This window comes from Mandrillus leucophaeus, unplaced genomic scaffold (genome assembly GCF_000951045.1).
Source record: "Mandrillus leucophaeus isolate KB7577 unplaced genomic scaffold, Mleu.le_1.0 Scaffold107, whole genome shotgun sequence".
In the NCBI taxonomy this organism is placed as follows: Eukaryota; Metazoa; Chordata; class Mammalia; order Primates; family Cercopithecidae; genus Mandrillus; species Mandrillus leucophaeus.
In genome coordinates, this window is record NW_012098876.1 from 3,910,341 (window position 1) to 3,924,173 (window position 13,833).

General features: G+C 35.7%; 1 protein-coding gene across 5 annotated transcripts in view; it reads right to left on the bottom strand.

Moving 5' to 3' along the window:
- RBMS3 (RNA binding motif, single stranded interacting protein 3) overlaps positions 1 to 13,833 on the bottom strand; it is an 822,470-nt gene extending 808,637 nt beyond the window's left edge. For all 5 annotated transcript variants that reach the window (XM_011985518.1, XM_011985510.1, XM_011985488.1 and 2 more), the window contains exon 1: positions 13,606 to 13,833. In XM_011985518.1, coding sequence (XP_011840908.1) covers positions 13,606 to 13,680 — 75 coding nt within the window. In that variant the 5' untranslated portion in view covers positions 13,681 to 13,833. The remainder of the gene's footprint in view (positions 1 to 13,605) is intronic.

Genomic DNA, 13,833 nt, shown 5'->3' on the forward strand with positions numbered 1-13,833 from the left:
ATATATATTAAATTTCCACAATTGGGAATAAGGACCTCAACGCAATAAAAAAGTATGATAGAGGAAAATACTGCAGAAAAAACATAGGAGATTCAGCACAACTTGGAAAAATCAAGAGAAGTCCAAACCAAAATCACAGTTTGTAACTCTTAGCCACAACAGGGTTATTGTTTTCAGATATCCCTTAGCGAGAAAAGCTTTGAAGCTTACATCAGAATTTCATCTAACATCATCTTGCATTAGTTTAGATACGTCTTTATACCCATGTAGTTAATTTTATACGGAAATAGTGTTTTGTTTTCTATCTAAAATTGGAATTTTGTCATTTTTACCTGATACTTGAAGTCCTTTCAAAATTCTGAGTTAAAAAAACCCATCTGGGTATTGCTTTGAATAGGTATATGGCATGGTTGGTTACTCTTGGACTATAGTCCAATATTGGTTAGCAGTTCAATATTTTTATAAGAACTATTTTAGTCAAGACCCTGAATTTTGAATAAACAAAATTGACAAAAAGATGGGCCTAAAACTCAGACCATCTCCCAGTTTTTCAAGCTAAGTTAATTTCCTGATATGTCCAACTTTCTGCCAACCCATAAAAGGAAGCCACATATAAAGGCTGATATTCTTGGCAATTGCTGAGGAATTGCCTCTCCAGTCCTCTCCAGACCACCACCACTACCATTTAATCCTGACATACTTGCTTACTTTCATCCCCCAGTTCCAAATCCTGGCTACTTAGTCTGTCTTTGAAATCCACTTCTGTCCCTCACTGAGCTGGCACGTGTATTGACTTTCTTGCCAGCAACTTATAATGCAGTACTATGTTGTTTTTGTTTTTTTTTTCTTTTTTTTTAATTACTTAACTCACCTTGTGTTTTATGGTTTGTCCCATTAGATAGGGATGTAACCCAACTCAAGCCAACAGCCTCAGGGTGCTAGCTAAGTGACCCATGTGCTTAAGGTGAAAAAGGTAGGACCCCAAGAGATTGTATCTATGTGGACAGGCAAAAAAGATGTCTTTTGACATAAAGCATCACAGAGGTGAAGATGACATTAAGCAACTCTAGTTCAAAACAGCATTGCCTTCAGCAATGGAGCAATGTACAAGACGCACAAAACAAGATAGACTAATACCTTCTGAAAACCTTTTCTTATGACCTTAATCTGCATCATACACCATACTATATATATTGCAGGACATTCAGAGATGAAAACTGTGGTCCCAGTTCTCAGATTGTTTACAGACTAACTCTGACACAAATATGATCCAGAAGAGTGCAATTATGTTTGAAAAGCCAAAATTAAATTTACAACTAAGCAAAAAAACGATAAAATCAAAACCCAATCCCACTGTACCTTGTAAAAAGAAAGAAAGAAAGAGAGAGAGAGAAACATATAAAAAGCAATCAAACAAACAAACAAACAACAACCAAAAAAAAAAAGAAACAAGAAAAGATTGAAAGCTGGGAGAACAAAAAGAAGGAAGCAGAATTTAAGGATCAGAGGACAGAGAGACAAGGCAAGTCCATAGCAGAAAACTTGAGAATAGAAGAAAAAGGGGCAAGCATGAAAGAGCTAAGGGAGTAGAAGCTACAACAAAGAAATAAAAACATTTGCCCTGTGAAGGACAATCTGGGAAAGGCAGGGAGATGGAGAAGACACAATGTTAAAGCAAAGTTGCATCAGACAGCCATCCTAAATAAAACAAGGATGGATAAATGCATACAATGAATTTGGCAGAAAAGATGGACTACGAATAATAACAATAACAGCTAGTCTTTTATGGGCCATGTTGAAATCTAGACACTCTTTTACCAGGCTCCTCCCCTCTAACAAAGGCTTATGCTAGCCCAGAGGAAGTAAGCATGACTGCACCCACACCCTCAAGTGACCTGCTCCTTGGGTCCCCAGGCACATTGGGGCCTCAAACTTCACTCTCGTTGAAAAAGCAATTGGTACTGTGTGGTTCTCATGGCAATACAGCTTTGCGGATTTCACAACTAATGTTGCTTTTTCCTCCTCAGAACGAGATTCTTTCCACACAGAACAACAACAGCATTGCTCCTGGTTATATGTGTGAGCATATACAGATCATATACGAATATGTTATATACAGAAAATCATAAATACACATTAAAACTTGATTCCAATGACTCTTTCTGAAAAACACCCCTCTTTCCAATCAAAAGCATCAAGAAGGCTTTTATACAGGTTCTCCTTGAGAACTAGTGATGAGTAAGTCAAAACAACAAAAGCAAATGCTGGCTACTACTGAGTGCCGCAACAAGTGCAAAAACAAAATAAAGCACTAATGGTCTACATAAGCATCAGTTTTCTTCCTAAGAGACCAAAAGTCTCAACTACAGGATTCCTCCACATCAAATTATGTATTCACACTGACGTTCTTCCCAAACATGTTTCTTCTGTTTGTAAATGACCTTTTCCTTGCCAAACAGCTCTTACCCATTGCCTTTGAAAGGACAACAAGTTGTCAAATTCCAGAAATGTCTGAAAGTACATTGAGCCCTGACACCCTTAATTTTTCTCTTTAGTTCATTTTCTCTTTCTTCTTCTCTGTTTTATCTTTCTTGGTGTTTCTTATAAATAACTGGTTACATTAACGTTGTAGAACTGTCAGCTTTTTTTCTTTCTTTTCTATGCTCCTATTGACAGCCTCATCACTAAAAGCTTTGAAGCTCATTAGACTCTTCACAGTTTAAATGACGATTATGTAATTATTTGAGATGAATTAGAATTAATCAATAAGATTTCCAAAAGATGCTATCAAGAATGACATGAAAAAGAGAGTAGATAGCTAACTTGCGTGATATACTGTCAATGTATCTCAGAGCATGAGAAGATACTATGATATTTGTGAAAGAAAGTAAAAAAATAGTAGTTACTTCTATTTTGGTAAGACTCACCCCTTTGTGCTACCAACTAGCAGCAAAATAAAATAAAATAAAACAAAATAAAATAAAATATAACTGGGAAGAACAGGAATGTGTCTTCTTAGGACCACTTTGCCCCTCCATGTTTCTCTGTGGTCGTAAAGCCTCAGACAAAATCTAAACCATTAAAATAACCGTTAAGGTTTTCAGGAATGTATGTGCGTGTGTGTGTTGTTGCTGTTTTATGTGTAAGAGAAACCATCAAAGCTGATTCATTGCATCTGCTGATGAAATTCAGTGAGATCTGTCTGAGGGCTGGGAAGAAAAATTGAGTAATTAGATGGAGAATCAAAACATAGGGTGATTATGAGAGAATTCTCCCTCCAGCATTGGGGGATGGTGTGAATTTTCAGGTATGAGGATATATATGGGGCTACAGAGAGAAAAAAATCTTTCCTGAATAAGATGGGGGAGGATGGATATGTCTAGGCTTAGGATCTTGATTTTCTTGTAATACTGGGATAAGAATGAAAATGAAGGAAACCATCACACTTGGCTTATGGCTGGAGTAGCAGTATCTTCAGGTTGCCCAACCACTTGTGAGAGTGATGGTGGGCCTAGCTGCAGTGTGCACACCTGTAGAGATATGTGTTCTTTAAAAGGCACGTAGATTCTCTAGGACTGAGAGAGACTTCTAGACACCAAGAGATGTTATCCTAAGTAAATAACCATGGGAGCTGGAGAAAAGGAAGAAATGTCAGTTTTAATGCATATAAAAAACCTATGTCCCTATTTTGAGACAGAAGAATTTAGAAAAATTATGCCATATAATAAGTATTGTGCCATTGATTTGCCTCTTGCCTACTCCCCTAAGAGGGTGCCCTAGGGAAACACCTGTTACATTTAAGCTCTGTCTCTAGTAAACAATTTCACCAATTACGCAATAAAAAATTCTGTGAACCTGGCACCCAGACCTGGAACTCCCAGTTGCTGTCACTGCCAAAGGTCAATCCAATGTGTCTGCTTTTGAAATATTTTAGCCAAAGAATGTTAATGACATTTTCCAATACACTGTGCTGTTCTACCACATGTTCCTCCCCGGAAATTTGGGATTACTAAAATACAGAGATATCTTGAGTGCCAAAAGGCCACAATAGTGAAAGATATGGCCAGCTTTTTAGATGCTGTGACCATCTTAAGGACCTACAAAAACACTGGTGCAAGGAAACAAATGCATTGCCTCCAAACTCTGAAAAGAAAAACTGCAAAACCCAAATCAATTAACATTTATATGCATATCTACAAAACATAACACATTGTCAACTTTATTCATTGTTCCACTTAGTCTTCTAATAATCTCTTTGTACCTGAAAAAGATTTGTAGATTAGGTTTTTTTCACTTTGCAAGAATATTCATGTATGCAAGATGTTTCCAAATTCACAGATACATATCAATTAAATATACTTGGACTAAGAGTTTCAGAAGCAAAATCATAAAAGTTTTTTCAACACATTATTGTGAAATAATTAAATCTGGTGTTGAATGTTAGTGCACTTTAATATGTGTCTTTGGATGTGGGATGGAGGCCTCAAAAAGTATCTGTTGTTACAGGAAACAGGAAAACTTGAAGAGAAATTCCTTAATGTTCTTTCATCTGTTCCCACTGGCCTTTTCTTGTGTTTTTCCAGCTCAACAACAAAGTTAAACATGAGTCTGAAAGAGAAACTTCCACTGCTTACATGAAGCCAAATAGTCCTAAGCAGGTAAATAATAAAGTTTAAAAGTAGTGGTTAATTGTTTGAAATAAATTGAGAAAAGGATATCAGAGTTCTATTCTTTCCAGGATTCTCTACCCACCTTAGACTAAAAATGCAACATTCTTATCTCTAAAGATGCAGCCTGAATTGGTGTACATTGGTAATAGACAGGAGACCAGGGTTAATCCATGAACTGTCACCACCCTCCAAGGGTAGTTCCCACCAAGTTAAAGAAAATAAAATTTGATTTTCTTATCTTTCAAGAAGAAATTAAAGGCCATAGGTCTGTCACATATTTATTTGTTGAGTATCCCAGAAAACTATCTCTGAAATTTTACATAAATATGGAGATGAGATGAATTATTAGCAAACAAAGTCACCAAAATTATTCCAAGTCTCTTAAATACTTCAAAAACTTCACCTACTCAAAACTACTTAAAAAATATATTTGCTTGAATTCTAAGTTACTTAATTGTAAGTTATATATTGGGTGTCAGAATACCATTTATATGCTTGACAAGTGTTAAAAGAAGCAACATGAGAATTTACAGACATCAACAATAGCTTCAAATATGACTCACATACATAAGGAAAGCATTCAATATATTTTAACCAGTTCCAGAAAACCAGATAGCTAGTATTGTTTTCCATTTCACTTTTTATTAAATGGTCATCAATCAGTGAAAATGACTAAGTAGCAGTACACAGGATTAAAAAGCAATAAGATGTCTCTAAAAAATCCTTATTAAACTCTATGCATGATCAATATTCAGCTTGAAAATTATCAGCTAAGAGTGGGAGGAACACAAGATCATTTGCATCTAGCATACTGAATGTAATATATACCAATTTCTTAACCTCACAATATAATGATAGGAAAGTTAAGTCTAAAAGAAGTTTAAAAATCAGCTCCTAAAACTATTATTATCAATATTTAAAATATTGTTAGATTTACTTTTCTCCTATTATACCTTACTTGCCACACAACAGGAAAGGGCACTATTAGGGTACCCTTGACTAATAAGGTATGTAGTCAAGTCTCACTTTTGTATTTATCATTCATGAAACAAAATTCAAGGTTCCATTTACTTTTTATCTTCCTTGAGAATTTGATATATTTTCTTTAAGTCTTTGTATATGTCTATATTTGGATTCTTTATGCTTTTATAATATTAGGAACATAATTCCCTGTTTTAACCATTTGATGTATTATAAACATTCCCCCATCACTAAATATTCTTCTACAACATAATTTTCAATGATTATGTGGTGAAGAGCTATGCTTCAGCAAATAGAAATGGCTTTTACACATTTGAGGAGCTCCTAAACTCTCTTCTGTGTTAAAGACAGACTACCCACCTCAGAGCTGAGTCTGTAATAAAGTAAATAAAAACATGCACTTGGGCTTCAGAAATGATAACATTGCTACTTATTTATGAATCACCCTCTCTTAACAGCTCAGCAACTTCATGCCTTCCATAGCAGAGGCCACTATGATATATTGTTGAGGTCAGGGTTATTTCATTCATTTCGCAAATGAATAAATGAACACACAGACTGATATGAATAGAAACCCATTTTCCTAAATGATTATCTTCCTTGTTTTATACTCCAAATATACTCAGAGAAGCAAGCCTAACAGCAACTTATGGACTAAGTTATATGAAAATAATGTATGATTTTTCAAAGTTTAAATAATAATTTAAAATTGTATATGTCATTTGCTTTCATTAATTCAGCTAACAGGAGCTTTTTGAAAAACAAGAAGGGAATCTTAAAAGAAAAAGTAGAAAAGATAATATTCTTGTTTCTATGTTCTTGGGAAGTTATTTCCCTCCTACAATACCCTATACTGTAGTAACCACAGTATTCAGTTCCCACGTTTTCTAGGCTACTATTCTGAGACTCAGAGATGGTAGGTTTTGCAGATTTGTAGGTTTTGGATCCAGTCAAAATAATATTTCATTAATTGTTATATTTACACCGAGTACTTATAATCATTCATGAAACTAAGGTTGTCAGTATTTTAATGTGGCAATTCTAGTCTCCTTCATTACCTCAACTGGTTTAGCCAAACATGCAGAACCACTTAGCTCCACACCACCTGCAGACAGGAAGTTAAAGGTGGAAAAGTATAGCATCATACTATCGCAATTAGGTTTTTGGATACACCTTAATTTTACCCACTCAGAAGAAAAATTGTAACCACCACAACAAAGCTGGAAAAGATCATGATTAAAGAACGTCTGTCATTTTGTCCCACTCCTGGGAACTGCTATCCACCCACTCCCAAGTGATGGACGTGTTTCTCTCAGTGCACTGGATTTAGATGTATAAAAGGATGAAGACAGTTAAATTTTTCAAATCACCAGAGAGCCAATAAAGCAGCATTTGATCTGCTCTGTGGAAAGCATCCGGGAACCAAAGAAAAACTCATGAATGACACAAAACCGAGGTCACCTGAAGACACCACTAAGATACCAAAGCAGGCTCAGCTATCTCACAATGGAAGGGATCCTAGTGAAGGAATCCAACCTAGAAACCAATGCATTGACATACAAATCAGATAATTCCCCCACGAAAGGATAGGGTCTATTATCTTTCCTTTATTATCTATACTTTTGAAATTTGTTATTTATTAGGAATTGGTTTTGAATTATTAAAATTTTATTCCTGATTCCACATAATATATACTCCCTGATTAATCAACCTACAGGGATAAAACAAAACATTTTTAATGAGACCAGATTATCTGCCAGTATCAACTTAAAAGAAAAAATAAAAACAAAACCAAGCAAAATTTAACTCATCTCAGTCCGCCCCTCTCTTTTTCTTTTTAAAATTACTTTTGTCTAAAATCTGAAATCTGAAAATAGACAATTCCATGAGCTTTTTCAAGACCCTGAAAACAATCACATATGAATAGTGGTGATGATTAGTATGACTAATCCTATAGATTTATTATCTCTAGGAAGCTAGAGGTTATTAGTTTTTATTAACAAATATTATTTCAAAAATACTGTATTAAATCACCTCATAAAAACCGACAACTCTTTATGATAACATCTCTGTTACAGAAATAGAAGCAAAAGTTGTATGTCTTTGTGTAGCTTTGTAATTTTTAACACTGGTAAGAAAAGAGCAATATTTATATAACATTGAATAGCATCATATATCCAAATATCTTTAAAAAGCAATATACTGCTGCCTATTTTGCCATCTGTAAGTTGCTGATTCTTATTGTCTGATACTCTTCTTTAGATATAAATGGGCTGAAGGTTTTCTTACAATTGTTCCATAAAGTAGGAAAAAAAAATTATAATTTCAAAACAGAAATGAGAAAGTCACTTTTGCTTTTTGAATGTGTGCTCAATGGGAATAATTTTCATTCTTCCACTTGAATTGGTTTCAGTTCTATTCAGCACCTATGTGTTTTCTAATTGAATGGCATGATCCACTCCATATTTTAAAAATGGTATTATATGTCTGTTTCCGTTTTCCGAGAGGATATTTTCTAAGCTCATCCAAAATAGTTCAACATTTTCCCACTACTGCAAAAAATAGCAACACATATCCTCAACACACGTATTACACCACATGAATACATTTTCGCTTTTGGTCTCCCTTCAGTTCCATCTGCACTCTTGCTGTGCAACAGCTATAGCATAAAAACGTCTATTCTCACATGCTTTTGATATTACACTATTTAATCACATACAGCTGTGGCTTATGAGACTGTTACAAAACAATTTCAATGTAGTACTTGAAGCCAATTTTGAATAAACATCAACCATTTACTCTGAATAAAAAGTTTGACATTAAAAAAGTTTTATTTTAAAAGAAAATACTTTTTTTGTTGTTGTTTTGGTTTGTTTTTAGAATTTGGCATAGACATAATTGTGACTGAACTCTCTCTCTGCCAAAAGACTGATAATGTCAAAAAGGGTTGTGTAAAATCATATTAGTGCAAAAATGAAGCCTTCCAGAAATCCTGAAGCCAGAAAGACCTGGAAAGAACTTGCATCCTCCCTTCTATATTGTGTCTCTCCCTGCAAATGACCCCACCCCCAGCCCTCAGATACATTTTATTACTTCATGTAAATAATTCTGTGCTGTAATTTTGTGCTATATTTTTCCAAATTGAAAGAAAGTGAAAGGAAAATGCTTTAGAAAGATGCTGCTAAATATACATGATATTTTCCTTATGTTTGACTCCATTCTGGAGAAAAGAAAATACCATGAACTTTTTTCTTTTCTGCTCCTTTTAAGTAGGCACCAAACTTAGTGTTGTATAAACAATGTCTATATCATAGAAAAAAAAATAGCAAAACATGCATTGGAATTGTATCCAATCCCACTGATAATGAAGGCTTGGGGGAGTTAAGGAAAAAAAAAAAAACAAAAACTGATAAACAAGAATGGCCCCTTCCTTCTATTTTCCTCTTATTTGAAACCAATTAAAAATTCTATACAGTCTAAAGTGAGACAAACAGGATTTATCATAGTTTCACGCTATCATAGTTTCATGCTATTGTATTACCCCCTTGAAGCGAAAGAAAATATTTGTAGTTGTACCTAAAAATTCCATCGCTGGAAGATTTTAGAAAACCAGTTTTGTATGTTTCAGGCTTTCAAAGGAAAACAGAACTTTGGAGTTTTCAAGGCTGTTTTAAAACAACTGGCACGTTACCAACTCTGGATATCAATGCAAATCTGAGGCAGGAAGTACTAAGGAAATTCTAAACTCATTCCCTCCCTCTGCAAGATTTTCTGCATTTTCATGTGTAAGGAGTGTGTTACAGGGTTGTTTTGTTTTGCTTTTGAAGGATCTGTACATTCACATCTTTAAGAATATCCTTCGCCCCATAGAAGCCTCTCTTCCTTCACTTACTTGGGTTTTCAAGTGTTTGCTCATTCTATGGCACAATCAATAGTGCTTCAGCTAGACTTTTAGAGACGGGTGGCTGCAGATGGTTGAATATTCAGCCTGAAATCAATGTGCAGTTGATTAATTACTCCTTACCTGACCCCTTCTTCATACCAGGCTCTAAACACAATCTGAGTGCCACCAGTCAAAGAAATTCTGTTTGGGTCCACTAGTCTGAACCCCTTTCTTCAAGACCTTCTGGGAGAACCGGACGACCAAAGAAGGGAATTCAGTAAACTCATGTGAGAGCAACATCATTAGAAACTGTGCACTGGATTGGTAGAAACATAGTGAACTGGTAAGGGTGTGGAAAAGGAAGAAAGGAGAAACTCGCTGTGTATGCTTAGGTGACTTTTTAAGTTTTATGAAGATGACTAAAGTTTTCCAAATATATGTGAGAGAAGTATCTATTTCTCAGCTGGAAAAAAAATCAATTCACCAGGCTGTAACCAGGTTTTCCTCTTTTAAGCTTACCTAGTTCAACGAAATTTTTTTCAAGAACCCCCTACTCCCCACTCCCACACCTTTCCCCCCATCCCCCCAGCCCTGCACCTTCCCCCCGACCACCCCACCCCAATCCCTCAAAAATTCAGAATGAAATTCACCTGGAATCTCATAATTCAACAGCAACAGGTTGCTTTTTTTTTTCGAAAGGGTGATAAAATACTTGAAAAATGTTGGATTACAACTCATCAAACATTTTATATTTTGTCATTAAGCTAATGAACTATTTTTTGAGCCCCCTTTCTCTAAAACTTGCTGATTATTCTGGGTGTCCCTTCCAAACAGCAAATTTGCCTTGATAAACTATTTTTTTTCATCCAGCTGTTTCTTATTTAAATATTATAAGATGTCACTAAGATTTCTTCATTATTCCTTAACCAAAGTAATGTTCCTCCTTGAAATTGCTTCTTTTGGTAGGAAAAAAAAAATTCATCAAAAAGAAAATTGACAAATGACAACGTTTTAAAGATGTGAGGTGTGAAAGAGGGAGCATAGGATGATAATATTGTTACACATTATAGCTACGAGTCAACCACTGGGTTTTCATCTTAACTTACATGTATATTTTTCTAATATAAAACATTTTAAGGATTTGAAAAATTATTTGAAGGAGCATCAACATTTATTTTTAAAGAGGCAAAGTTGAGAGATTGGTTGCAATGCAATGTTAAATAACAGGAGCAGAGAAGGCAGGGAAGTGTCACAAGTTCTTCTAAAACTTTACTATGTATTCCAGGGAATGGAAACATCTGCATTTATTTCTTAAATCTCATTTTCATTTTGTTTTATCATTAAAAAATAGCAGAGGTATTTATCATTACATAAGAAGAAAAAGAGAGTTCAGCATGTGTGCATTCTTTGAAATAATATAGTAATAAACATGTCAATCCTTTAAAATCCCATGAAGATTTTCCCCAAAAAACTAATGATAGCAAACAGCCCTTGTGGATTGGCAGGAAGAAAACCCACCTCAATTAAGAGAAAAATTTAAGATATGTTATCACCAGAATGTGATTTTGACCTACCGTAGAATTCTATTTTCATCAAATGTAAGTGTTCTTGATATATCAGCATCATTTAAAATAGTTATGAATTTAAAATTAGATTATAACTCTAAGCCAAGGCTACAAAGAGTGGATTTTATGAATTCCACCCAGGTTTACGAAATGAATATAAGCAGCATGTACTTCATTTAAAATTATTATAAATTATATTTTGAGGTATAAGTGTAGAAGGAACAAAAAGCGATATGGAAATAACCTAATTGTTTTCCTGTTACACTGAAACATGATGGTGCTTCATTGTATAGTGTTAACCCTGTCAGAAACTCCCCAGTACCCCATTTTAAAATATGATTGCACATTGACTCTTCACCTCATTTCCTCTCTATGCAAGTTTCAAAACAGGGCACGTTTTCACATCTTCAGCTTCCAGAAATGCTATTAATGTCTGTCATTTCAGAGCCACCATAACAATATAGGACAACTTCAAAGCATTGTCAACGTTTTACAACATAATAATCAATATGAACTACCATGATAGGCAAAGTAGCTGATCTTATATTCCCTGCTATCCTGATCTGATTATCCAAATATCAACATAGAATGCCTAATGGATCTAACTCTTTAAAAATGTTCCAGAAGTTGATGGCGTTGGCTAGCCTGAGAGTAACAAGATCCAGATGCTGCCTGTCTATACAACACTAAATTACATAGAACTCCAAAGCAGATATCTAAAATCTCCCTATTTTTCAGGCTCTTCTCTTTTCCCTCACTACTCCACTCTCCCTCTTTAACCCCCATCTTTCTCTCTCTCACACACACACTTTCTACTAGTATAGCTCATCCAGCACCCTGTGTCTTTGAAAAAAATGTGCATAACATTCACTATTTCCTGTTAGTAATAGGTTAAAAGAGGTCTCAAACAGAAAAACAATTATGTTATTCATTTCAATCTAAAGTTTCTTTTCTGAATATACACCATAGTAGAAAACAAGAACCCAAAACAAACTGTAATTTTTGAAATGAGTAAAAGGGATGGAATGTCTGATATTTTTCATGCAGCCTTTGAGTTTATTGTTTTTGTTTCGTTGAGGGATGAGAAATGACTGTAAATTTTCCCCTTTTAACTTGTCCTTGCTCTGCCATTTCCTTGACGAATGGCAGGCAGCATTCTCTACCTAACACCCCCAAAGAGTTAAAACTCGAGGCACCAAGCAGGAGGGCTAGTCTATTTAAGCATCAGCAGCACAAACTAAATGCTCACAAAGGCAAATAGCAGTGTGAGTCGACCTTGGAGGGGCAGGGTGGATTATAAAGCAATTGAAAAAGAAATAAATAAAGCAACAATCTTTCATATAATACTGAAAGTCAGCTTGCCAGTCTGGTTTACAAATAGGCATTGTTGGATGAGACAAAATAAATGAGAGATAACTACAGCATGAATTACCAAACCCTAATCACATCACCGAGTCCTGGTGACAGCACAGATCATTCAGGCATGCCTTGTTCACTCTCGGCATATTCATTTATTAAGGAGTTGGTGGAGTCTGGCTAATGCTAATGCAACACAAAGTAATTATCACCCATAGTCTCGAGGTGGTCACTCGGCTAACATGTTTTCCCCTAATCAAGTCCAATGTAATTGACAAATTGGAGCAGTGATTTCACACCTGAGAGTCTTTCATGTCTTAACTGCAGGATAAAGTTCAGGGTAGGTACTGCCCACTGCTTACTTACGTGGGCTTGCCTCTGGGCCCCTAATGGTCATTTGAGCACACACACATAAAGCCTAAAGTATTTAACCAATTCAAGTCCAACTATTATCAGCTACATTTCATTCCTTTTCAAGACTCAGGCCTCCTCATGGCAGCTACACAGAAAACTAGATCTTCTAAAAGTAAGGAACATGTATTGTAAAGCTCCGAATGCAGTCTATAGCATGCTGATCATCTTCAATATAAAATAAAATATGCAAGGCAAATTAAAAACAAAAATAAACAAACTCTCAGAGACTCTGGTAGGAGCCCTCTACCTTCTCACACCCTTCTTTCATTCTATACTCTGTGATTAAAAGTTTGAGTTACCCCCACCCTGGCACGTCCTATCCAGTAAGAAAAACCCTTTAGAGCCACAAACAAAGAACAGCTCACCAGAAAAGCCCCTGAAATTATATTCTTGTGCCTGATAATCACTGTTGTGATCTGCTTTCTAAAATCCGTGCCCATCTGCAAAAGACTTTCCTGATATCAGGACCATTTATGCTGCCAAATAACAACAAAGGAAACTGAACTCAAGTGAAACTATTATCTCTCCTTAAAGAGAAAGCTACAATTCGGGGTTTGCTGCTTTCTTCTTAGGTCTTCTTCTGCCTCATTAACTCCATTGGTATGTCACTAATTTCAAAGAAGCAGGAAGAAGTGATGGGGGTGGGGGTTAACTAATAATTCACACGCCTGTCTGATTCCCATCCCAAGTGCAGAAGGATACCACACTGATTGCCAGACGGTGGGTGAAGCCATACCTTGGTTTGGAGATAATGAGGATAGTAGTAAGTGTACTGGGGGTACATTTGTGGCTGATCCAGGCGTTTGCCCATGTAGCTGGAATCTTTATCTCCGAGGCAGGGAACTGGATGACAGGGTATAGTACCCCAGGCCGAGCTTCCTCTTAAACCACTATTCCTGACAGTCCCGGTGACTGATGAGGCTTGAGACTCCACCACTCGCTAGTTCCAACACAGCAAGATTTT